The sequence below is a fragment of the Eriocheir sinensis genome, chromosome 4 (genome assembly GCF_024679095.1).
Source record: "Eriocheir sinensis breed Jianghai 21 chromosome 4, ASM2467909v1, whole genome shotgun sequence".
Classification (NCBI taxonomy): domain Eukaryota; kingdom Metazoa; phylum Arthropoda; class Malacostraca; order Decapoda; family Varunidae; genus Eriocheir; species Eriocheir sinensis.
Genome location: NC_066512.1, coordinates 25343269 through 25368268, shown reverse-complemented (window position 1 = coordinate 25368268; position 25000 = coordinate 25343269). Strand labels below are relative to the sequence as shown.

Sequence of the window (25000 nt, the reverse complement as noted above, 5' to 3'; positions counted from 1 at the left end):
CATCATCTTCTCCCCTTCCACTACGCACACCCTTTCCCACCTCTTTCCCCTTCCATCATTTTCACTCCCATTTTTTCTCTCCCCTTCCACCATATCTACTCTCCCTTTTTTTCTCTCCCTTTCCACCACACACCCTCTCCTACTTCTCTCTCCCCATTCACTACTCTACACGCACCCTCTCTCCCTCTTCCCCCACACTCTCATCACTTTCACTCCCCAACTTCTCTCCCTCCCACCAGTTTCTCTCCCACCTCTCACCAGCCCCCTCTATCACTGTCCCCAAGCCGTGCCTCTTCTACTTTCACTTCTCTCCCTCCCTCTCCCTCACTCTCTCACCCTCTCCCATCGCTCCACGCTCCCTCCCCTCCACATCTCTCGCTTCTTACCCCGTTCACTCCCTCTCTCCCACTTCACTTTAATACATTTACTTACTTATCATTTTTTTTCCTTTTTCCAATTCATACTTCTCACTCTTCTCCCACTCTCCTCTGACCTTCCCTCCTAACGCACTCACCTCTCTATCCCATTTCTAACCGTCCTTCTCTTCCTTCCTGCCCCCAGCCGCGCCGCCCCCAGACCATCCCCTGCTGAGGAACAAGCGTGCCCTTCGCCTCAACGTGCCCTGCGTGGCCAACGGGGAGTTCTACCGCAATCCCAGCGCCAACCCGGAGAAGGTGTGGAGTCTGGGCGAGTGTTCCAAGTACTACCTGTGTCTGGGTGAGTGCGGTGTTTTTGGAGATTAAGTAATAGTTGGCTGATAGAGACTGCTTGAATGGACTGTAAGGTAGAGTTAAGGGGAATGAGAGAGTGAGTGTTGCATGAAAAGGGAAAGCAAAAGGAAATGCAGACTGATTGATGGAATGTAGGCCTATGTAACGAAGGTAGGAATAGAAAAGTGTGATGTTAATAGTAGTTTATGTTATTAATATTATCTTTTTTCTCCTCCTCTTCCTCCTTCTCTTCTTCCCTTCCCTTCCCTTCCCCCCTCTCTCCCTCTCTCTACCTCCCTCTCTCCCTCCCTCCCTCCCGCCATCCCCTCTTCCTCCCCTCCCTTCCCCCCACCCCCACTACTTTTACTACTACTACTACTACTACTACTACTACTACTACTACTACTACTACTACAGACGAGGAGGTGTACGAGTTCAAGTGCTCCGTTGGTCTTCTCTTCGACATCAACAGACAAATTTGTGACTTTAAATCGAAGGTCTTTAACTGCGACACCCATATCCGTAAGTGTGTGTGTGTGTGTGTGTGTGTGTGTGTCAAAGTGATCATATAGTTTCATCTTACTTAAAATGAAACTATATTGAAAACCGTATTGAAAGAAAATTGTGTTGAAAGAAAACTGTATTGAAATGTATAAATGAAATAATACAAAAGTGAATTGAGATGTAACTAATAAGAATCGACTTCCTTGTCTTCTCCCTTTCTCCCTCTATCCTTTCATCCCTCTTTCTTCTCCTCCCTCTCTCTTCCTCTTCCTCTCTCTTCCTCTTCCTCTCTCTTCCCCTTCCTCTCTCTTCCTCTTCTTCTCTCTTCCCCTTCCTCTCTCTCCTCTTCCTCCCTCTCTCTTCTTCCTCTTCCTCCCTCTCTCTTCTTCCCCTTCCTCCCTCTCTTTTCCCTTCCTCCATCTCCCTTTCTTCCTTCATCTCTCTCCCACTTACTTCCCTTCTCCCCTCTCTTCCCTTCCTCCTCTCTTCCCCTTCCTCCCTCTCTCTCCAACGCTCCCTTTCACTTCCCCTTCTTCCTCTATTCCCTCTCCTCCCTCCCTTCCTCCCATATCTCCCTGTCTTTTCCCCTTTCTCCTTCTCCCTCTTCCACACTCCCTCCCTTCTTCCCCTTCCACCCCCTCCCTCACCCTTCCTCCCTCTTGCTTTCCCTTCCTTCTTCTCTCTTTTCCCTTCCCCCCTCTCTCCCTCTCTCTACCTCCCCTCCCTCCCTTCCCTCTTTCTCCCTCCCTCCCCCCCTTCCTACCATGCAGAGTTGACCACCCCCAAGCCCCTACTGTTCACGGACGAGCCCATCTGTGCCTTCGGGGAGTACGCATGTGCAGACCGGACTTGCCTGCCGTCCGAACTCTTCTGCGACGGCCAGGTGGACTGCGAGGATGGGTCCGACGAAGGCTGGTGCGGTGAGTACGGTGGTGGTGGTAGTAGTAGTAGTAGTAGTAGTAGAAGTAGTTGTTGTTGTTGTTATTTCTTATCTACGAATACAAAATCAGATGAGTGATTAGGAATAAACCATTAAACAAACAGACAAACGAACAGGTAGGCTACATGGTCCACTAAATCCTATTAAATTGGGAGAGGTATAAATAAATCAACTACTTTTGTTTTTTTATTCCGTGTGCTTTTTGTTGTTGTTTTTTATTTTTTTTCCTTTATGTTTCCTATTTATTGTTTTTCCCTTTAGATTTCCCTTTTTTTCTATTCTGTACGATTTTCTTTATAATTTTACCCTCTGCTTTTTTCTCTTTATTCTGTACGTTTTTTTTTCCGTATGTCTCTGTTTATTATTATTATGTATGTTTATTTCTTACCCTCTTGTGTCCCCGTGGCCGCAGACGCCGAGCACGACCCCAACGCCGCCGATCGCTGTGACTACGCCAACTGCACGCTGCCAGACTGCTACTGTTCCAGGGACGGCACTCTCATCCCGGGGAACATGGAGCCCTCGCAGGTAACGGGGGTGGGGGGTGGTGGTAGGGTGGGGGGGTGGGGTGGGGTGAGTAATCCTTCCTTTCTCTTTCTTTATCCTTCCTTCTTCCTCTCTCCACAGGTAAAAGCTTCACTAGTTTTTTGTTCTTATTAAATTATCTGTTTTCCTCCTAACTAACACTGGTAACAGATCCCTACTCATCCCTTCTTTCTTCTCTTTCTCTTTCGCCTTTTCCACATGCACGTAACATATCTTTACTAATTGTTTCTTCCTTTCTCTTTCTTTCCTCTTTTGCTCTTTTCACAGGTAACACATCATCACTAATTACTTTCTTTCTCTCTCTCTCTCTCTCTCTCTCTCTCTCTCTCTCTCTCTCTCTCTCTCTCTCTCTCTCTCTCTCTCTCTCTCTCTCTCTCTCTCTCTCTCTCTCTCTCTCTCACCTCTTCCTCTTACCTTTAATAATGCCGTGAACTTTAAAAACAGAAAGTATGCACAACCAGTCTTTTTCTTTCTCCTCTCTCCTCCGGTCCTCCTCCTCCTCCTCTCTCTTCCTAAGTTCACCTGTTCCCGTCACTCAGGTAGCCAGATAGTTCACACGCACTCGCAGTAATGCCGTGTGAACTAAAAGAAAAAAAGACTCGAAATATGTTCAACAAGTCACCCTTAGCGTTTCTCCTTTCTCCTCGTCCTTGATCTCTCTTTAACGAACATACTAGATAACTAAACCAAATAAGTGACTGACGAACGAACTAACCTACAGACTAATTGGATGACTTACTGGGTGACTCACTAACTACCCAAGCAATCAACCAACCAGTTAAATACCTTACCACCTCATTAACCCTTATCTCAGGTGCCTCAAATGACCATAGTCACCTAACTAACTCTCCAACCGATCAATTAACTACCTAACTATCTCACTCATTAACTACCTTACCACCTGATTACCCCTCTTCGCCAGGTGCCTCAAATGACTATCCTCACCTTCACTAACTATCCAACCGACTAATTAACTACCTAACTATCTCACTACTTAACTACCTGACCATACTCACCTTCACTAACTTTCCAACCGACTAATTAACTACCTAACTATCTCACTACTTAACTACCTAACCATACTGTAACGGTCCGAATGTGAGTGAGCGAGAGGGTATGCCAGTCAGTGAGTAACAGAGTGAGTAAGTGTAAGCGAGTGCGTGAATGAACGAGAGAATGTGAGTAAGTCAGTGAGTGACAGAGTAAGTGTGAGCGAGTGGGAGCGTGAATGAGTGAAAGAGTGAATGAGTGAGGGAGTGAATGGATGGCTAAGGAATGTAAGTGCGTAAAAGGTTATGAGAAGATAACACGGCGAGCGAATGAGTAAATATCATGAACGAGAGTAACTGAAATCCCTCATCTCAAAGCCTCGAACCCCCCTCCCCCAAGAAACCTCTAACTAGTTAGTTAGGGAGGTAGGGTTTGATTGTAATGCCGAGAGGGAGTCACGTGGAGAAGGGGGAGGAGCTTAACGATGAGCAAAGGCGAGAAGGCGAGGGCAAGGAGACCCACGGGCCAGTGAGGAAGAGCACCAGAAGCTTGGAAGACGTGAGGAGACAAGCACCGCTGCAGCAAGAGACAAGCTTGGGAGACGTGAGGAAACGAACGCTCCTACAGCAAGGAGCGGCAGCGAGAAATCACAGAGAAGCGGGCTGGTCAGAGAGGTGTCCATCTCTCCACTCAGCCCCCCCCGAAGAACCACCCACGGCCTGCTGTGTGAGACGGACTACAGGATGGGAACTTATATGGCGGGGTAACCTGCCCCTCGACTGCCCGAGTGGCCGTCCTACCACTGCCTTGGTGGCCGATATACCACTGCCCCAAGCTGCTCCCTACATCACGACGAGCGCCCGCCTCTTCACACCACCCGAGCTGTTCCCTCTCCACATCAAGCGGCGCCCGTCTGTCCATCACCAGGACCGCCCCTTTCCCATCGTGGACGTCCCCTGCCGAGCCCGACGCTCACGCCAGCTCCTGCTTCTCCTCCTCCAGCAACCAGAGATAAGCATTAAGTTAATTCCCCAAATCTCCCTTGTGCCGGTAGCTAGTTAGATAAGAGGCATACAGCCTGTCGGTCATTCATTTTTTAGTACTCCTCTAACCCCCCCCCCCCGTAGTACATTATCACCATCCAGTTTCTTAACGCTGTCTCACAAGTGGTTCACACGGAAATCCTCCCACCTGACCATTCTCGCCTTCTAACTTTCCAACCGACTAATTAACTACCTAACCATCTCGCTACTTAACTACCTGACCATTCTCGCCTTCACTAACTATCCAACGGACTAATTAACTACCTAACTATCTCACTACTTAACTACCTTACCTGACCATTCTCGCCTTCACTAACTATCCAACCGACTAATTAACTACCTAACCATCTCGCTACTTAACTACCTGACCATTCTCGCCTTCACTAACTATCCAACCGACTAATTAACTACCTGACCATCTCGCCCCTTATCCACCTTACCACCTAATTACCCCTCTTCGCCAGGTACCTCAGATGATCACCCTCACCTTTGACGACGCCGTGAACTTCGAGAACTGGGACCTCTACAACCAGCTCTTCACCGAGACGCGCACCAACCCCAACGGCTGTCCCATCCACGGCACCTTCTACATCTCCCACGAGTACAATAATTACCAGTACGTGCAGAAGCTGTGGAACGACGGCCACGAGATCTCCGTCCACTCCATCACGTGAGTCTGAAAGAATGAGAGGAGGAGTAGGAGTGAAAGAATGGGAGAGTATGAGAGAGAGAATTTGAAAGAATGAGAGAATGGGTAAGAGAATGACTGAGAGAATGACAGAGTGAGTGAGAGAATGAGTAAGAGGAAAGAGACGAGATGAGAGAATTTGAAAGAGAATGAGAGTGAGTGACAATGGTGGTGGTGGTGGTGGTTGGTGATGATAGTGGTGTTGGAGGTGCTGTTAGTGGTGATGGTGGTGGTGCGTGGTGGCTGTGTGTGGGTTTTTTTTTTTCTATTTAAAAAGAGGAGGAAGCTCAAGGGTAATAATAAATAAAAGGAAAGAAAAAACTCTGCTGGTGATGCTTGTGTAAATGAGTGATGATGTTTGTGTTGGTGGTGATTGGTGGTGAATGCATTTTGTCATTAGGTTATGAGAATTGTTATTTGTTTGTTTTGCTTGTGTTGAGTAAAATATAGATAATTTATACTCTCCTCTTACATCTCTGGCTTCTCCTCTTCTTCCTCCTCCTCCTCCTTTTGCTTGTTTTGTGAGTAAAATATAGATGATTTATACTCCTCTCCTCTTACATCTCTGGCTTCTCCTCCTCTTCTTCCTCCTCCTCCTTTAATTTCTTCGTATGTCTTCTACTACTTAAGATTGCTTGATTACTTCGTCTTCTCTTAGTTTTCCTCATAATCTCTTCTTCCCCTTCACCTCTCTTTCTCCCTTCCCTTTCACTCTCCCCCCCCTCTCTTTTGCCTTCCCTTCCTTCCTCCATGTCTCATCCTCACCTCCTCCCCATGTCTCATCCTCACCTCCTCCACACAGTCACAAGGGCCCTGAGAACTTCTGGACGCAAAACGCTACCATCGAGGACTGGTTTGATGAGTTTGTGGGCCAGGCAAACATCATCAACAGGTTCGGCGGCGTCAGAATGGAGGACCTCTGGGGTGAGTCACGGGGGGAGGGGGGAAAGAAGAGAGAGGAGATAAGTGGGGAGAAAAAGGAAGGGGGAGAGTCATAAGTAGCGGGGATTGGACGTTTTTTTTTTCTTCCACCAAATGAGACTAAAGGGCACAAAAAAAAGGAAATAATAAAAAAAAAGCCCGCTATTCGCTGCTCCATGTAAAGAATTCGAAGAGGTGGACGAAAGAGCAGTCAATTATGTGATGGGTTGTGGGGTTCGAATTGAAGACATGGGCCACTGAGGTTCTGCAAGCGTATGATCAGGGAGAGGGGAAGGAGGGGGAAAGTAGGGTCATGGTTGGAGTGGAGGTGGGGGGTTGTATGGAGGGGAGGTGGGGCTAACTAAAGACAAGGGCCATTTCTTCAAGGTTCTGTTGGTAAAGGTGAGACCAGGTGAGGTGGAATCTTAGTACCAACTTTCTTTACACTCCCAATGTCCTTATGCTACTGTATTTCAGTTTAAGTAAGGTAAAGTAAGACGAGGTCACGTGAAGTGTAATTTAAGTAGAAGTAGTCCTTTTAATGTTTTGGGCTTTTTCTATGAATACACAAACAGGTGAGAAAATGTGGTGTATATTGAAAGGAGGAATATTTACAGTTTTCATTCAGTCCTAATATTCTTCTTATGTAGATTAAGTAAAGGTAAGAACAGGTGAGGTGAGGTAAGGTGAGGTGTAATATCAGTAACAATCTCTATCCTCTTTAATCTTCTCTCTCGTTCTTAATTTTCATATGCTGCTTTCTCCCCAGGTGTGCGCGTGCCTTACCTGCGCGTGGGCTGGAATCGTCAGTTTATCATGATGCGAGAGTTCGGCTTCGTCTACGACTCCTCCATGGCGGCTCCCTTCAGCAACCCGCCGCTCTGGCCCTACACGCTGGACTACAAGATGCCCCACAAGTGTATGGGGACCGGACAGAAGTGCCCCTCGCGCTCCTTCCCCGGCATTTGGGAGATCGTCCTTAACCAGCTGCAGGCCGGGGTGAGACAATGGGGGTGAAGGGAAGGGGGTTAGGTGTGGTTGGGTGGGGGGAAGAAAGGGTGGTAAAAAGGGGGGTGTGGGAAAGGGGGTACATTTGTATGTAGGGGAGGGGGTGAGATGGGGTTTAGTGTGTGTTTAGGGGGGATGTGTTGGGGGGTCTGGGGGATGTGTCGAGGAAGGGGGATATGTGTGTTTAGGGGTAGGGGATGTGTGGGGGGCTAAGTGGGTGTGGGTGTGAGTGAGCGGGTGAATGAGTGGATGGATAGTTTGCATATTTGTTTATTCCATGATTGATCATCTTACTCCTCCTCTCCTTCATAATCATCATCATCGTCATTTTCATCACCACCACCATCACTATCTTTATCATCATGTTCATCACTATTACCACCATCAATACCACGCTAGTTACCACACCCCACCACTATCACTCACGAACCTCCCCACCAACACCACTCACCACCACCTCACCGCCGCCCTCACAGGAGTACTACTGCGCCATGATGGACCAGTGCCCGCCCACCATTGACGAGGAGGACGTGTACCAGATGTTGATGCACAATTTCAGGCGCCACTACGATACCAACCGCGCCCCCCTCGGCCTCTACTTCCACACCATCTGGTTCAAGACGAAGCACAACATGAAGGGAATGAAGGTGAGATGGACGAAGAAATATGGGACGAGGAGGGAAAGGAGAGAGAGGGAGGGATGCTGGAAACTGAGATAAGGGATGAGGAGGGAAAGGAGAGAGAGGGAGGGATGCTGGAAACGGAGAGAAGGGATGAGGAGGGAAAGGAGAGAGAGGGAGGGATGCTGGAAACGGAGAGAAGGGGGAGTCATAGGTGATTGAAGGTGAGGTGGGATGTGTGGGAGGTGGTGAGAGGGAGAATGAGGGGGATAGGGATGCTGGAGGTGAAGGTAGAAAGGTAGGGGCGAAATAAAGGTGAGGGAGACGAAGAAGGGGTGTGAAAAGAAGATAGAAAAGGAGAGATGTGGAAATTCCTAGGATAAAGGAAGGTTATGTGAAAAAAGTCGGGGTAGAAAGGGAGGGAGAGATGCTCGAGGCGGGAGGAGAAAGGTAGGGACAAGATATAGGAAATGGAGGTGAAGGACACGAAGAAGGGCTGTGGAAAGGAGATGGAAAGGGAAGGGATGCTGGAAAAGGATCGACGTGGAAATAATGATTAAGGAAGATATGGCTATGTGGAAAGGTGGGGGTAGAAAGGGAGGCACGACAGGAAGGAAGGTGGGTGAGGGGAAAGAGGAAGGGTGTGTGGAGGAATGAATGAATGAATGAATGAAAGAGTGAGTAATGTGCGTGTGTGTGTGTGTCATCAACATTACCCCCCGACACACACCATCACCACCCTCACCGCCCCGTCCTCCCCCTCAGCGCTTCCTGGAGGAGGTGCGGAAGATGCCCGACGTGTGGGTAGTCAACAACCAGGAGATGATCAAGTGGATGCGCGAGCCGACGCCCAACTCGCAGCTCGCCGGGTTCGAGCCCTGGAAGTGTCAGCAGCAGGTGGGTGTGCTTGTATTTACCTTTCTCTCTCTCTCTCTCTCTCTCTCTCTCTCTCTCTCTCTCTCTCTCTCTCTCTCCTTACGTTCTTATGTTCTTATTTCTTAATTTTTTTATCTTTCTTTATTTTATTTATTTTATTTTTCTTTTTCTTTTTTTTGTTTCTGTTTCTGGTAAATATTTGGTTTTCCCCTCATTGTTTTTTCCAGTTTTTCTGAGTTTCTTTTTTTTTTCCCACGAGTAATGAAAAAAAAAGTATATCAGACGAGAAAAAAAAAAATCATGTAGGCCCAAGTATATGAAATGAAGTAAAAACAATCAGGTATATCAGAAAAGTAAAAATAAAACTGAATCGTTTACCAGATGAGAAAAAAGATAAAAAAATCAAGCATATCAGATGAAAACAAGAAATAAAAAGTCCCTGCAGCAATCAGATGAGAAAGGAAAAAAATATAAAAAAAATAAAAATCAGCTGTGTTTGCATCTCCGCTTGAATAAACTTCCGCGTGGTCAGCTACTGCGGGAGGTCTGGCCTGAATTTGCTTGAACTGCCTGGCGAGCCCCTTCACATGCGTACACACAGCCTTGGTGAGAACGGGGAAGGGGAGGAGGGAAAGGGATGAGATGGGAGAGAGGGAAGGGGGAGAGAGGGAAGGGGGAGATATGGGCGAGAGGGAAGAGGAGGAGGCAGGAATGGGGAGGAACGAGTCTACTTTCGTCCGTGCTTGGGAAGGGGGAGTGGATTGGGGTCGAAATTGACATATTGAAAGGATTGGTGAAGGGGAGGGGAAGGAGGTGGGGAGAGAAAGGCCAACGTGTCTGCTTGCGTCTATGCTTACGAAGGGGGGAGGGGGGGAGGGCCACTAGACATAGCAGACACAACGACCCCTTAAGAAAGACTGAGACCTGAAGAAGAAAAACAAGGACAAAAACAAGGAGGGGGGAAGGGGAGGGGAAGGACCACGTTGAGTTGTTTTGTTAGTCACGTCCTGCCCGGCTAGACCCAGACGATCACTGTTGCCACCTCATGCACTGCTGATGAAGGCAAAGACACGGCCACTCCCTCCCTGACCCCTCGACCTCTCGCCTCTCTTGATGGTCGTTTTGGTCGTCGAGTTGGCGGCGTCTTCCCTCGTTCTCACGCTCCCTTCCCTTTTATCGTTATTAAAGGCAGTCCCTCGTTCTCGTTTTCGCTGCCATGTTCTCGTTAGTTTAATGTCTTGGTTTAAACGAGTCAGCCTTCTCATGTCTTTAATGGCGATCAAGTATACGCTTAGTCTGAACTATTCGTTACTTTTATTTTTGGCTGTCGTAAGGCTGATTGTCAATTATCTTTACTGCAATTTTGATAACCTGAATTACATGTTTACCAAAACTTTTTTTCAACCATCTACTAACTCTCCCCTTCCTTCCCATCGTTCCGGACACTATTTCTTCATTTCATTCCAGACACCATTTCTTCATTTCATCCCGACACCATCTTCCCCAGACACCATTTCTTCAGTTCATCCCGACACCATCTTCCCCAGACACCATTTCATCCCGACACCATCTTCCCCAGACACCATTTCTTCACTCTAGACAACACAAACTAACCTCCCTCCTTTCACTCCCCAGGTCCTCCCCGAAGATAAGGCGTGCAGCATCCCCAAGACGTGCAAGCTCAAGAACCGGATGCTGCGCGGGGACCGGTACCTCCACACGTGCTTCGAGTGCCCCGAGGTGTACCCGTGGCTCAAGAACGAGTTCGGCCTCAGACTCTAGACGACCTGACCTGACCTGACCTGACGATGAGGACCAAGTGACAAGGAACTGAAGACACGAGACTGAGGACGAGACGGCGAAGCAAGGACGAAACCAGACAGTGAGATGACGACCAGTAAGTAAAGTTGAGAGCATACATTACGGCTGCGCGTGGCCTCGGTGCTCATCTCCGTCACACTAGCCCTTGAGCCTGTGGTGGGCAGGACTAGACAGCGAGGACACAATAAGAACTAGACCAGACAAATAACGACTCTGAGGACACGAAATAGAGAACTAGACACAGAGGACAGAGTACGGACAAGACCAGACAGGAAGATGACGACAATGACGATACTATAACGAATACCAGACAACGAAAACACAGTAAGACAAGGCTATAGGAAGACACAACACGACGCCAGACATGCAGAGCGAGAACACGATTGGAGCATAAAAGGAGTCTGCAAGAGGCCATTTCAATCTACACATCTACGTCATCTCCTGCAAACCCAACATCACCCATTCTCTCCGTCCATAAGTTTGCCTGATCTGCTCTTCAAGGTATTCAGTTAGGCTTGTTCCTCTCCTTCAAATTCAACATCACCCAATCTCTCAGTCCATAAGTTTGCCTGATCTGCTCTTCAAGGTATTCAGTTAAGCTTGTTCATCTCCTGCAAACTAAACTTCACCCAATCTCTCCGTCCATAAGTTTGCCTGATGTACTCTTCAAGGTATTCAGTTAAGCTTGTTCATCTCCTGCAAACTAAACATCACCCAATCTCTCAGTCCATAAGTTTGCCTGATCTGCTCTTCAAGGTATTCAGTTAAGCTTGTTCATCTCATCACCACTATCTGTAAGCAAGTATTAGGAAGGATGGGAAGACAGCATGACAGACAAGACGGAGACATGACGAGGACAGGATATGGTGGGAACAGAACGAGACACAAACGAGAATATGAAGCGAGATCAGGACAAGGAGGACACGACGAGGACACGACATACAGCACACGAGGACAGGACAGCAAGGAGGAGGAAGAGGACAACACGAGTAAAAAAAAAAAATTACTCCTAGGACACCACAACATCGAGACTAAGACGAGAACAGGACGAAGATGCAACGAGAACACAACGAGGACACTTGAAGAGGAGGATGAAGACGTGTTCTTTATTTTTATTTTTACATTGTTACTCATTTTTTTATCTCCCTTTAATAATTTCACGTAGTCTCACTTCTTCATTATCAAAGTTGGTTAAGAGGAAGACACATAGATGAAGGTTTTAATGAATGATATGTTGAGATTTTATAAAACACACCCTCTTGCAATGTTTAGTATGTTTGTTTATGTTTACTTAGTTTATTTGGATTATTTAGTGTGTCCTTGAATCCAGCAATCATTAACTCACACCAATGTTCAAATTCTCATTACATGCATCAAGAGTTATTATATTTTTTTGTCAGTCTTTAGAGTTGCACTTTTGTTAACGATTCTTCACTTAATTAACGTAAAGGTAAGAGTAGAGACGGAAATAGACAAGGTATAGACAGTCACAATTCTCTTCACGACTCGTTGACATAATTGACTGTTTGTGTTTGTTAATAATTTGGTGATCGAAGTAGACAGGTAAACACTTACAATTACTTAGCTACACTCCACGAGTCACTTAGCTTACTGTTGATGACTTGTATAACATTTGTCACGTGTTTTAAAGCTAACAGTAAATAGGTTTAATGTTAGATCTGAGGGTGTAAAGGTTTATAATACTGTTCTTGTAGCATTTAATACCTTTGTCACGTATTCAAATCAAAAGCAGATAGGGTTTGTAATAGATCTGAAAATGTGTGACTTTGTAATAACCTTTGTCACGTTTTAAAATCAAGTCAATAGGTTTGTAATAGATCTGAGAATGTGTGACTTAATATTAACCTTTGTCACGTTTTAAAATCATAACAATAGGTTTGTAATAGATCTGAGAATGTGTGACTTTATAATAACCTTTGTCACGTTTTAAAATCATAATTCAATAGGTTTGTAATAGATCTGAGAATGTGTGACTTTATAATAACCTCCGTCACGTTTAAGTCAATAGGTTTTATGTTAGATCTGAGACTGTGGGGATAAGGAATAGTACTTTGATCACTTATAACCTTTTTCACGTATTTTTAAGTCGACAGCAAATAGGTTTCATAACAGATCTAAGAGTGTGTGAGTTAGCAATAGACATAGAATTTACTTCATCGATTCAATAAGTCTCATACTATTTACCTAGACCAAAGAAAATGCATGTAAACTTGTTATGTACTACTTCGCTTTTCTTTTTTGCTTTAGTGAGATTGATTAGCAGGTTATAGAAGGCTTTTTATCTTCAGTGTCTGCTTATCACTATTAGGTAGAAGCTGGACTATAGAGAAGAGAGATTTGTTGTCAGTCCACCCGAACTGACCTCTCTTGTGACCTCCCGTTCGTTCGTCTTTTGTTCTGGAGACGGAGAGAAGGGGGACTCCTAGGTGACTGAAGGTGAGGTGGGATGTGTGGGAGGAGGTGAGAGGGAGAATGAGGGGGATAGGTATGCTGGAGGTTGAGGTAGAAAGGTATATTTTTTTCATAGATGGCTTTTTTTTGTTGTTGTTTTGTGTTTTGCCTTTGAGTTGCCTCCCTCGCTTACGTAAAAAAATAGGCTTCATCATAGTTAACTTAGTACTCGTAGGGAACAGCAGACAGGTTTTAAATATATAACGAAACACAGCTTTGTATCGTATAGCCTTTTTTTTCTCAAGCTTATTCGTTTTAATCATTGCTACTTGAAAGCTTGAAGAGGAATGTCGAATAGAGGTTTTGTGTTTACTTGTATCAGCTGTTGCTCGGCCTGCTTGTCTGTCTGTCTGCGTGTCTGTCTGTTTAGGTCTCCATTTGTCTGTCTGTCTGTCATTCTGTTTTTCCGTCTATTTGTTAATCTTTTTTATCGTTTTGTCATGTCTGTAACCGTTAATCTGTCTGTTATTCTGTCTTTCCATCTGTCTGTCTGTCTTGCAAGTCTGTCTCTTTATCCCTGTCTGTCAAGTTCTGAAATGGCGTCTGTCTTATCGTCCTCTTACTTTCTGGTTTCTTTATTTCTGTCTGTGTGTATATGCTTATCTGTGTCTGTCGAGTTCTGAAATAACGTCTGTCTTTCCGTCCTCTTACTGTCTTATTTCTGTATTTGTCTACCGTTCCGTCTGTCTTCCGTTCTATCTATCCGTCTGTTTGTCTGTATGTGCGTCTGTCTGTCTACGGTTTCCTCTCAGTTGCTTTTTTTTTTCGTACTGTCTTTTTTTCTTTCTGTTTTACGGGCCAGTTTGTTTGTTTGTTTCGCCTTCGCCTTTGTTTGTTATCCTTGTTGACCGTTTATTTATTCTGTTTGTTTCATTGTTTGTATATATGATGATCACCCTGTTATATTAGTGCATCAATAAATTTATCTATGAGCAGTATTCTTTTCATACATCTGTTAGGAGAGAAAACTAATTATAATGTGAAAATTTCTTTTTTTTTAATGTAATGAGAGAAAAGGAGATGAGCAGAAGGATAAATAGGAGTAAATGAATTAGATAATTATTCTACTAAGACTAAGAAAAAAAAAACTAATTATATAGTCTGTTTCATTTCATTGTCTCTATTTCGTTTCTTTACTGACGAACTACAATCTTATTTAGTCATTATTTCAATATTATTTTTCTTCTAGCTTCTACACATCTACTTTATACTATCCTAATCATTCTACTAACCTTCAAATCTCTGAGAAATCTCGTTGATTGCAATAATAGACGAGTTAGCCATCAAACGTTCAATTCTCTACGTTTCTCAATTTTACTGCTAACTTTCTTCTTCCATCTTCTACAATCTACTTTATACTACCGTTATCATTCTACTAACCTTCAAATCTCTGAGAAAACTCGTAGATTGCAATAATAGACGAGTTAGCCATCAAACGTTCAATTCTCTACGTTTCTCAATTTTACTACTAACTTTCTTCTTCTATCTTCTACAATCTATTAAATACTACCCTTATCATTCCACTAACCTTCAAATCTCTGAGAAAACTCGTAGATTGCAATAATAGACGATTTATGCATCAAACATTTAGTTCTCTACGTTTCTCAATTTTACTACTAACTTTCGTCTTCTATCTCCTACAATCTACTATATACTACCCTAATAATCCTACTGACCTTCAAATCTCTGAGAAAACTCGTAGATTGCAATAATAGACGAGTTAGCCATCAAACGTCCAATTCTCTACGTTTCTCAAATCCTCCCGCGCCACGTTTTCTCCCGCCGCTCAGCTGTTCGGTGCATCGCTGCCAGACACGCCTTGGGACGCAACCTCACCCACACCAACACACACAAACAGCCACACACACCTACAGAAACTTCAACACACGTATCAAACAATCCAAAAGGCAAAAGAACACACCTATTCACCCTTAGCAACCTTAAAACAGGGCAATAGGTGAGAGAAAAGGGCGGGAAAAACAGAAAACGTGCAGCTGGTAACTCGTTCATTCATTGGTAGACGGACGAGAGAGGACGACAGGAGGCGGGTGGCGGGTTGAGTACACACATATACTCCTTCAAATTATCGTGTTTTTCTGTGATACTGTGCAGTGTAGCGAGTCCTTACCCCTGTGTGTGGAAGCTGCGGACTCTTGGCAATACGGGAGAGCGAGAAACAACCACGGGATCACTACAGGAGGAGAGAGAGAAGGCAAAAAGTGAGTGAGTGTGCTAGTGGTGGCGGTGTGGTGTTGTGGTGGGCAGAGTTTGTGGTATTGGCGGTCGCGGGCATTTTCGAAGTTATCTTGTGGATGCAGCTTCACTTCCCTCACCTGTGTCTTCCACCTGCGTGCTGAAAGGTAAGTGGAGTCTCGTTAATGTGTGTGTAGCTTGTGGTTTCTTGTGTTTATGTGTGGAGGAAGCGGGGAGTGTGTGTATGTGTGGGTGTATATGTGTGTGTGTGTGTGCGTGCCCATCGTCCGTCCATGTGTGTGTGTGTGTGGCGTGTGTGTGTGTGTTCCCCGGTGGCCATGACCTTCACCCCTGGCCGCCGTGGTGTACTGGGGTGCATTGTGGGGCCTCGCGTGGGTCTCATTATGGGCTGCAGTCTGGTCGAGCTGTGGAGGCCCAACCCCGGGGCCCTCACACACACACACACACACACACACAGGAGGCTTGTCCGTCTGGTAGTGGTGGTGGTGATGGTGATGCTAATAATAATGATGATAATGGTGATGTTTATAATTGGTGTTGACAGTGTTAGAATATATAGATTGGGAGAGGGCCTGCATGGAGACGTGACCGGAGGAACCCATATTCTTACACATTTGGCAAGGCTTTCGTACGAGTTTTGGGCATTTCCAGAGGCGCTATTATGACCCTTGTGATAGTTTGACCCTTGTTTTATACCGTGAACGTGAAAATACTGTCGTGAAACCCTGATTAGTCTCCTTTTCGGTCTTGGGAAATAGGGTACTCGTAGTTTACATGCGAGGCGGAAGGTTGGGTCTTGGAATACCAACTCTGGGTTTGACGTCGTTGGGTGGGCGAGGCGACGACGCGGCCCCAGATATATGCCCCCGTTGAATGATCGATTTTCGTGTCTGTATTTCGTTTGATTTACCTTGCTAATTATAATCTTTGAGTGATGATAAGAATGGTGGTTGTGGAGGGATGGTAGGAAGGTTATGTTTATGTTAAGTAAGATTAATTTTAATAACGTTACCATATTTTGTGTTTTCTTTCTTTCCTTACGAACTAGTTTAATCGTACGTTGTCATCTCACGATCATCTACTAAGCATATATCTTTTTTTCGTACGAACTATATATAATTTTAAGCTGTCATTATCTTCGTTTCTTCTTCCATATGAACTATAGTCTTGTGTTGTTATCTCGTTGTTTTGTACTAGATATAATTTCTTTCCACAATTTATAGTCTTCTGCTGTCATGTCATTGTCTTTCTACTAACCTTCAGACATCAAGGAACAGCGGAGATGAAGATGCGTGGGAGGAAATGCCGATGAATTGTGTAAATCCGGCGACAGCATTTACCTGTAACAGTATTGCCAAGAACGATTTAAATTTCTTACTTTTCTCTCTCTCCCATTTCCCTTCATACTCACACTCTCCTTCATCTTCAATTTCTCTTATGTTAATCATCAATCTCTTTCTCCTCCATCCATCTTTATTTATTATCATGTGTTCTGCCATCCTTAATTCTCCTTCATCATCTTTATTTCTCTTCGGTTTTTCACCTTTGTAATCTCCCTCTTCTTCCTCCATCCTCGTCATTCCTCTCCTATCTTCAACCATCCTCAGTGTGGCGGAGATGAGCACCGAGGCCACGTTCAGCTATAGCGTTTGTCTCTGCCTAACATATAATAGCGTCTGTCTAGCCTAATGCCCCACCGTCTGTCTGTGTCTGTGTTTGTCTAGCTAAGTACCTGTCTGTCTGTGTGTCTGTCTAACTTAGTGCTGTGTCTGTATAGCCTAGTTTCTACCTGTTTGTCTGTCTGTCTGTTTACCTGTCTGTCTGTGTGTCTGCCGGCCTGCCTGGGTCTCGGTGGGGAGTTGGTGATGCTAATAATTGGCGATTCATGCTGCTTTACTTTCTCTCCGCCTCGAATGTTCGTGTCTGTGGGAAGCTTAAATCCCTGATGGTGTGTGTGTGTGTGTGTGTGAGAATATTTTTTTAACCTCCTCCTCCTCCCACTCCTCCTCTGCCTCCTCCTCTTCCACCTCCTCCTCCTCCTCCTCCTCCTCCTCGGTCTTCATCTTAATAATTACCGACTTAGCTTCTTCGTGTGGGTGGAAAAAATCATGTCAGTTTTTATTTATTATTTTTGGTCTTTGCTCTTGATTATTTTTTTTTGTGTGTATTTTTAAGAAGGTTCGTTTAGGTAATATTTTTCTCACGTAATGTCGAGGAGAATGATAATAATAATGAATAATTGTCGTGGTTTAAGGTTAGTGTTTATAAATGGTTGATAAGTGTATTGATAGATTTGTTTGTTTGTTTGTTGACCTTTCAGCAATATATAGTGATGGAATGTGCTTTATCCGGTGTAACCTCTCTCTCTCTCTCTCTCTCTCTCTCTCTCTCTCTCTCTCTCTCTCTCTGCAAGGCACGTCTCTCCATCCATTCACCTCCTCCTCTTCCTCCTCCTCTTACTCCTTCTCACCCGTCCATCCACCCATATATCTCCTTGCCACTTATCCTCCTCCTCCTCCTACTCCTCCTCTCCTCCTCCTCCAGGTAATCCAGGTCTTGGCATCCCTCCAGGTATTTTGCCCAACGGAGATACTGACGCCTGACTGCTGGTGGTGATGGTGGAGGTGGTGGTGGTGGTGGTGGAGGTGATGGTGGTGGTGGTGTGTTTGTCCCTGGATCACCGCCCACACGCGTCTCCTCCTCCTCTTCTCCTCCTCCTCCTCCTCCTCCTCTCCTCCTCCTCCCCCTCCTCCTCCTCCTCCTCCTCCTTGTCCTGCTGGGTTCGCGCTTTCCCAGACAATTCAAATCAGGGTGGAGTTGAGTGTTTCTAATGAGTGTTGCTATTTTGAGTTTTGCTTTGGGAGCCCACGCCCGCCCGCCCGCAAGCACACACACTCACACACACACACACACACACACACACACACACACACACACAAACACACACACACACACACACATTGAGAGGTTTATGAAGACTGTAGATGCACTTGAGTTGTATTGAAGAACTTATTATGTGTATTTCGTTGTGTTGTGTTGTTTGTGCGACTATCTCTGACAACCATCTATCTATCTATCTAAACATTGACTATCTATCTAACAACTATCTTTTTATCTATCTAACTTGCCTATATCTATCTGTCTAACTGTTGACTATCTATAACTGTTGGTTGTGAACTATTGAAGCTGGAAAGGCTAAGAGAAGTAATTGAAGCAAGTTGATTTTGTGTTGTTTACGGAATACTGAAGAAAACGAGAACAAATATAAGTAAACATAGATGAGTAAACAAAAAAAGTAAACAGAGATAAGACAGCAAATACAAATAAACAGATATAAATAAACAGATATAAATAGACGGTTATGAAAGTCAGTCATGTGGAAGAATGGGAGATGTAGGCTAATAAAAGTAAGAGAATTTATTAGGTATTATTATTATTATTATTATTATTATTATTATTATTATTATTATTATTTGTATTTTTATTGTTGTTATTGGTCGTTGTAGCAGCAGTAGTAGAAGATAAAGAAGTATTAGTAGTAGGAATAGTATCTTTTGTTGCAGTAAAGTAACCCAATCTTTATTTTCTTCTTATATTTTACTTTTTAATGAATACTTTAATGAATAGGAACAAGAGAATAGAAGAAGGGAGGAAGGAAGGAAGGGGCAGCGGCGTGGAACAAGATTTCTAATAACATCGATCAAATTCCAAGATAAACCTAAAAAAAAAAAAAATGCTAACCTTTTTAATGATATTTTACCCTAAACAAAGACCGGCCTACAAACCCCCTTTTTTCACCATGTTTGTGTGTTTGTCATATTCCCCGCCACCCCCATGCCCATAGCGGCCCCCTGCCTGCACCACATGCCATGCCTTGACACACACACACACACGCACACACAGACCTTCCCATACCAAACGTAATCTATCCCTCCCTTGCCATCGCCACCACCACCACCACCACCACTATTGCCTCCACTACTGCTGCAGACTCCACCATCACCACCACCTTCACCATCACCACCACCTTCACCATCACCACTACCATCACCACCACTTCTACTAATATTATCCACCACTATCACCACCACCACCACTACAACTTCACCACCACCGCCACCACCTCTAGTCCCTTTCCACTACTATTTACTACTAATACTACTACTATTACTACTACTACTACTACTAACACTTTTTATGTATTTTTTTCTTAATGTCCTTCCGTTAGTAGTTGGAATTTTGTTAGAAGCATATTCTCTCCTCCTCCTCCTTCTACTACTACTACTACTACTACTACTACTACTCCCACCACCATCAGCTTACGCACACAGGCCCGGAGGAAATCTGACCCCTGCTAGCTAGGTTGAGGCGTATGTCAAACAAAGAGAGACGGGAAGGGTGGACTGGCTGGCTGGCTGGCTGAAGGTTGGTTGCAGGATGGGGGGTGGGTTAGAGGGGGAAAGGAGGGGAGGCTGGCAGTGGTGGAAGTGAAGGAGGATAAGAGGAATGGTGGATAAAAAGTAGTAAGTGGAGACAAAAGTGGAGTGGGAAGTGGATATATAGACGAAAGTGGAGGAAGAAGGGGAGTAGGAGAAGGAGAAAGAGGAGGATGAGTTGTGGAAGAAAAGGAGGGGAAGAAAGAAGAGGAGGAAGAAGAGTGAATGAAGCAGGAAGAAGGGGAATAGAGGAAGAGGAGAAGTAGTACGTAGGAGTTGGAGGTGGAGGAGGAGAAAGTTTGGAAGCGTTCGAAGGAGAAAGAAGGAAAAATAGTGAAGGAAGAGGAGGAGGAAACAGAAGGAGGAAAAATAGTGGAGGAGGAAGAAGAGAAGGAAGAGTAACTGTTTTAACTGTCTTAACATCCTTCTCTAAACCAACGGAATCCTTAACACAGAAAAAAAACATTTAAATCTTCAAATGCCAACAGAATAACTAAGAAAGACAAAGAGAAGCAACTGTTAACATGAAAAGTGGTTGAGCATTTTCTTTAATAATTTGCAACGATTTCGTAAAGGAGGAGGTGGAGGAAGAGAAGGAGGAGGAGGAGGAAGAGGAGGTGCAGTCACCGAGTGGTTTGGGTTCTAAGTGTTGCTACAAGTCCCACATGTGGCTATGGTCGAGAGGTGGAAGAGGAGGAGGAGGAGGAGGCGGCGGCATAGTTGAGAAGGTGAAGGGTGAGGAGAAAGAGAAACAAGGAAGGAGGTGGACGAAAAAGAGGAGGCAGAAGAGGAGGAAAAGGAGAATAAGGAGGAGGAGGAAAAGGTGGATATGAAAAGAAGGAAGCGATGTAACTAGAAGAGGAAGAAGATGAGGAAACTATGGAAGAGGAGGAGGAGGAAGAGGCATAGTACATGATGATTATGAGGAGGAGGAAGAGGAACAGTGAAGGTGAAAGAAAAGGAAGATGCTGGAGATGAGAAGAGGAAGAGAATGATTATGAGTAGGAGTAGGAGGAGGTGGTGGTGGAGATGTATATAGCTTGAGGAAGAGGAGGAAGGAAGGAAGGAAGGGGACTAGTGGATGAGAAGGAGGTGGAAGAGAAACAGTGAAGGTGAAAGAAAAGAAAGATGCTGGAGATGAGAAGAGGAAGAGAATGATTATGATGATGATGAGGAGGAGGTGGTGGAGATGAATATAGCTAGAGGAAGAAGAGGATGAAGGAAGGAAGCGGACTAGTGGATGAGAAAGAGGTGGAAAAGAAGCAGCAGCAGGAGGAGGAGGAGGAGGAGGAGGGAAGGGCGATGCAGTTACCGAGCTGGGAGATGGTTGGTTTCTGAGTGTGTGTGTCCACGAGTCCCACACCTTACGTAACGCGATGCTGGCGAGCCTGAGAACCAAGGGACAGTGTTGTTTACCGAATTCCTGGACGTAGTGTGTGTGTGTGTGTGTGTGTGTGTGTGTTGGCTTGGGAATCATTCATGTAGGAGCCTAAAGAAAGAATATGGGGGGGTTGAAAATGAAAAGTAAGTGAAAAGAGGGATAAATGAATAAGGAATGAACAATGGATGAGTGGATAAAGTCTCGTGTGTGTGTGTGTGTGTGTGTGTTGGCTTGGGAATGATTCATGTAGGAGCCTAAAGGAAGAATATAAGGGAGATGAAAATGAAAAGTAAGTGAAAAGAGGGATAAATGAATAAGGAATGAACAATGGATGAGTGGATAAAGTCTCGTGTGTGTGTGTGTGTGTGTGTGTGTGTGGTAGCAGGTAACATCGGTTGAGTATTTAGACAGGTGTGATAATTACTGACGTGTTACCTGTCTGTGCATGTTAATTACTGATGGGCAGCTTACCTGGATTTTGACAGGTTGAAGCAGCAGGTGCGGGAGGTATGTCTTCAACTAACAGACTAATCAAAATATGTATAACGCCGCCCTAATATATGAACGAGTCTGGCTCTGTAAAATATCTCTATTCGGAAAGTTAAGATGAAATATAACGTATGATTTGGAAACATGAGAGAGGATTGAAGTAGAAGGGGAAAGGGAAAGAAAAAGACCGATGAAGATTGTGTAAATAAAGACTGAGTAATGAGAAATGGAAGTAAAAGAAAGAAGGAAGGGAAAGAGAGTTTATTGACGAGACATTTCCAAACACAGAATACACAAGATAATAATAAAAAGAATACTAAAACAATAATAGCAAGAAACTAATGGATTGTGCAAAGAAAAACAAGTCAAAGTAATGTAAATACAGGTTAAAAGAAAGGAAGGAGACAGAGGAAGAGGTGGAGGGATTGTGGAAAGGAGAGACAGAAAAGGAGAATGGACGCAAAGGGTGGAAGGAAGAAATAGGGATAGACCGAGAAAGAGGTGGATGGATCGTGCAAAGGAAAAAAAAAAGTAGAATGGAAGTACAAGAAAGTGAAAAAGAAAGACAGAATAGGAGAATGTAAGTAAAGGGTGCAAGAAAGGAGGGAAGAGGGAGAGACTGAGGAAGAGGTGGATGGATCATGCAAAGGAAAAAAAAAGTAGAATGGAAGTACAAGAAAGTGAAAAGGAGAGACAGAAAAGGAGAATGTAAGTAAAGGATGGAATGAAGGAGGGAAGAGGGAGAGACTGAGAAAGGTGGATGGATCGTGTGAAGGAAGAAGAGTAAGGAGAATTAAAGTAGAAGACAGAAGGAAGGGAAGGAGATTGAGAGAGAGGTGGATGGATTGTGTGAAGAAAGAAAAGTTAAGAGAATGAAAGTACAAGATAGAAGGAAGGGAAGGAGATTGAGAAAGAGGTGGATGGATTCTGTGAAGGAAGAAAAGTTAAGAGAATGAAAGTACAAGATAGAAGGAAGAGAAGGAAACTGAGAAAGATATGGACGAATTGTGTAAAGGAAGAAAAGTAAAGAAAATAGAAGTACGAGATTGAAAGAAGGGAAAAAATGAGAAAGAGGTAGATGGATTGCGTAAAGGAAGGCAAGGAAGACAAAAACATGAATGAAAAATAACAAAAGGAAATTCATGCAAAACAGCGACCCAATTTATTAACAAGGAACACACAGATTAAAATGACGAGGCATGGAAGAGTATACTAACGTCATCACTGCAAAGACATTATTACCCTGCAAACTTGAAAAAAAACAAAGTAGCAAAAAATAACCCACTTGAAAAAAAGGTAAAATAAAATATCCCCTCAAATAATAGAAAAAAAGAAAACAACAGCAATACAAAGCCTAAAATACAACCATCTATCGTATCCTCTCCCTCCCCTCCCCCCAAAATAACTATAATACAATAAAAAAAAGGTAACAAAAATGAAAATATATATATATATATATATATATATATATATATATATATATATATATATATATATATATATATATATATATATATATATATATATATATATAATTAAACCTCAGAAAAATCGAAAAAATATTCTTCAATTACACTATCCATTATATAATTGTTTTTTGTTGTAGGTAGTATTTTTTTTATCCCCTCAAAAAACAAAAAAATAACACCTCCCCCTCTTCAAATACTAATGGAACTACAAACTCCTTTCCTCTCCTCTTCCACAAAAACAAAAACAAAATTACAAACATCCCCCCTCTTAAAAACACAATTGGAACTTCAAACCCCTTACCTCTCCCCTTCCATTAAAACAAAAAAATTATAAACATATCATTCCCGTAAAACTCTCGCACGAACCAAGTCAACAAAACCGACCTGGACTGAGACAATTCACCGCTTGATGGAAGGTCGTGTGAGGCCCGTGAAGGTGTCTCGCCGGATGCCCCACTGCCCCAGAGAGAGAGAGAGAGAGAGAGAGAGAGCAAGCCACACTCCCCCAGCGGTGCCTCTCTTTGTTCTGGCTCGCCATCGCATCGCCTCCTCGCCATCCTCGCCAGCGCCTCTTTCTCCTCCTCCTGCTGTCACCCTCTGCTACTTCCCTCACTCCCTCTCTCCCGCTCTCACTCCCCTCCTCCAATAGTAGTAATCTCTCCCCTTCCTCCCTTCCTTTCTCCCACCTTCCTTCCTCCTCCCATGCTGGTCAAGGGATGCAAAATTAAAGGAAAGGCGAAGAAATTTAAAGACGTGAGGTCGGTGCTGCATTGCGCTGTCTCTCTCTCTCTCTCTCTCTCTCTGGCTGTCCCTCTCGACCTCTCCCTCTCCTCCCCTCCCTACTGCTGACCACTCACCCCTCCCTCTCCTCCTCCTCCTCTTCTTGTGTTGCCAGTTCGATGTTTATTCCTCTCATATTCCCATCCTCGCTTCCCCCTCCTCCTCCTCCTCCTCCTCCTCCTCTGTGGTAGGAAGCGTGGCATTTCCTGTAACTGGATTCGTATTTTCTTTTTGAGTTTTCGAAGTGTGTGTGTGTGTGTGTGTGTGTGTGTGTGTGTGTGTGTGTGTGTGTGTGTGACTTGGATGATTGTAAGTATTATATTTTTTTTCGTTTTTATTTTTAACTTTTCTTGCCGTGGGAGTTTTAATAGTTATGCAGTGTGCTTTTTTATATTCTCTCTCTCTCTCTCTCTCTCTCTCTCTCTCTCTCTCTCTCTCTCTCTCTCTCTCTCTCTCTCTCTCTCTCAAGTAGCTACTTACATATCGGGAAGCGAGCAAGGCATACCAGGAAAGTGTGTGTGTGTGTATGTATGTGTGTGTGTGTGTGTGGGCGGGGGGCGGGGCAGAGGGCGTGTTGTGGCACACGCACGCTTAGACCTACTTTTCTTGTTTTGTTTGTTTTATTCTGTTCTTCACACACACACACACACACACACACACACACACACACACACACACACACACACATGATGGTCGCCTTTGCCACACGCACGCTTAGACCTACTTTTCTTGTTTTGTTTTGTTTTTGCTTATTTCGTTCTTCACTTAGCGCACACACACACACACACACACACACACACACACACACATGGCTGAGGTATTCAATGTCAGGTGTTACGTTAGTTAAATTCTTACTCTCCTCCTTCCTACGACATGAACACTTTCGAGAGAGGAGTATCTAGCCTTTTTTTTTTTTTTTTTTTTTTTTTTTTTTTTAACCGAGTGACCTGTTGTTTGTACTCTTTTTTTTCATTAATTACGTCGTCTGTTTTTTAGCTCATCCTGTTTTAACTCGTCTCTTCAAACTTGTACTATCTCTTTAACTTCTGTCTAACTTTTTTTTTGTCTTCAACTTTTCATCTGTCTAACTTT

The 25000-nt window shown here is 44.2% G+C and overlaps 2 protein-coding genes and 1 long non-coding RNA gene across 7 annotated transcripts in view; 2 read left to right on the top strand and 1 right to left on the bottom strand.

Moving 5' to 3' along the window:
* Positions 1-11751, top strand: part of LOC126981019 (chitin deacetylase 1-like) — an 18626-nt gene extending 6875 nt beyond the window's left edge. Inside the window, exons 2-12 of one of the 5 annotated variants that reach the window (XM_050831680.1) lie at positions 562-717; positions 1128-1232; positions 1985-2134; positions 2567-2682; positions 5198-5403; positions 6224-6345; positions 7112-7341; positions 7827-7997; positions 8736-8867; positions 10482-11168; positions 11424-11751. In XM_050831680.1, the coding sequence (XP_050687637.1) occupies positions 562-717; positions 1128-1232; positions 1985-2134; positions 2567-2682; positions 5198-5403; positions 6224-6345; positions 7112-7341; positions 7827-7997; positions 8736-8867; positions 10482-10628 (1535 nt within the window). In that variant the 3' untranslated portion in view covers positions 10629-11168; positions 11424-11751. Of the gene's footprint in view, positions 1-561; positions 718-1127; positions 1233-1984; positions 2135-2566; positions 2683-5197; positions 5404-6223; positions 6346-7111; positions 7342-7826; positions 7998-8735; positions 8868-10481 lie in introns of all 5 variants that reach the window. The other 4 variants (XM_050831665.1, XM_050831656.1, XM_050831671.1 and 1 more) reach the window with 4 other exon arrangements.
* Positions 11752-11772: 21 nt separating this feature from the next.
* Positions 11773-12686, bottom strand: LOC126981045 (uncharacterized). The gene is made up of 2 exons (XR_007733720.1): positions 12603-12686; positions 11773-12464 (listed from the first exon to the last, which is right to left on the bottom strand). It is a non-coding gene; the product is annotated as an uncharacterized LOC126981045 (long non-coding RNA).
* Positions 12687-14953: 2267 nt separating this feature from the next.
* LOC126981012 (cyclin-dependent kinase 6-like) overlaps positions 14954-25000 on the top strand; it is a 139702-nt gene continuing 129655 nt past the window's right edge. Inside the window, exon 1 of the mRNA XM_050831636.1 lies at positions 14954-15499. The gene's annotated coding sequence lies outside the window, so the exon portion shown is untranslated. The remainder of the gene's footprint in view (positions 15500-25000) is intronic.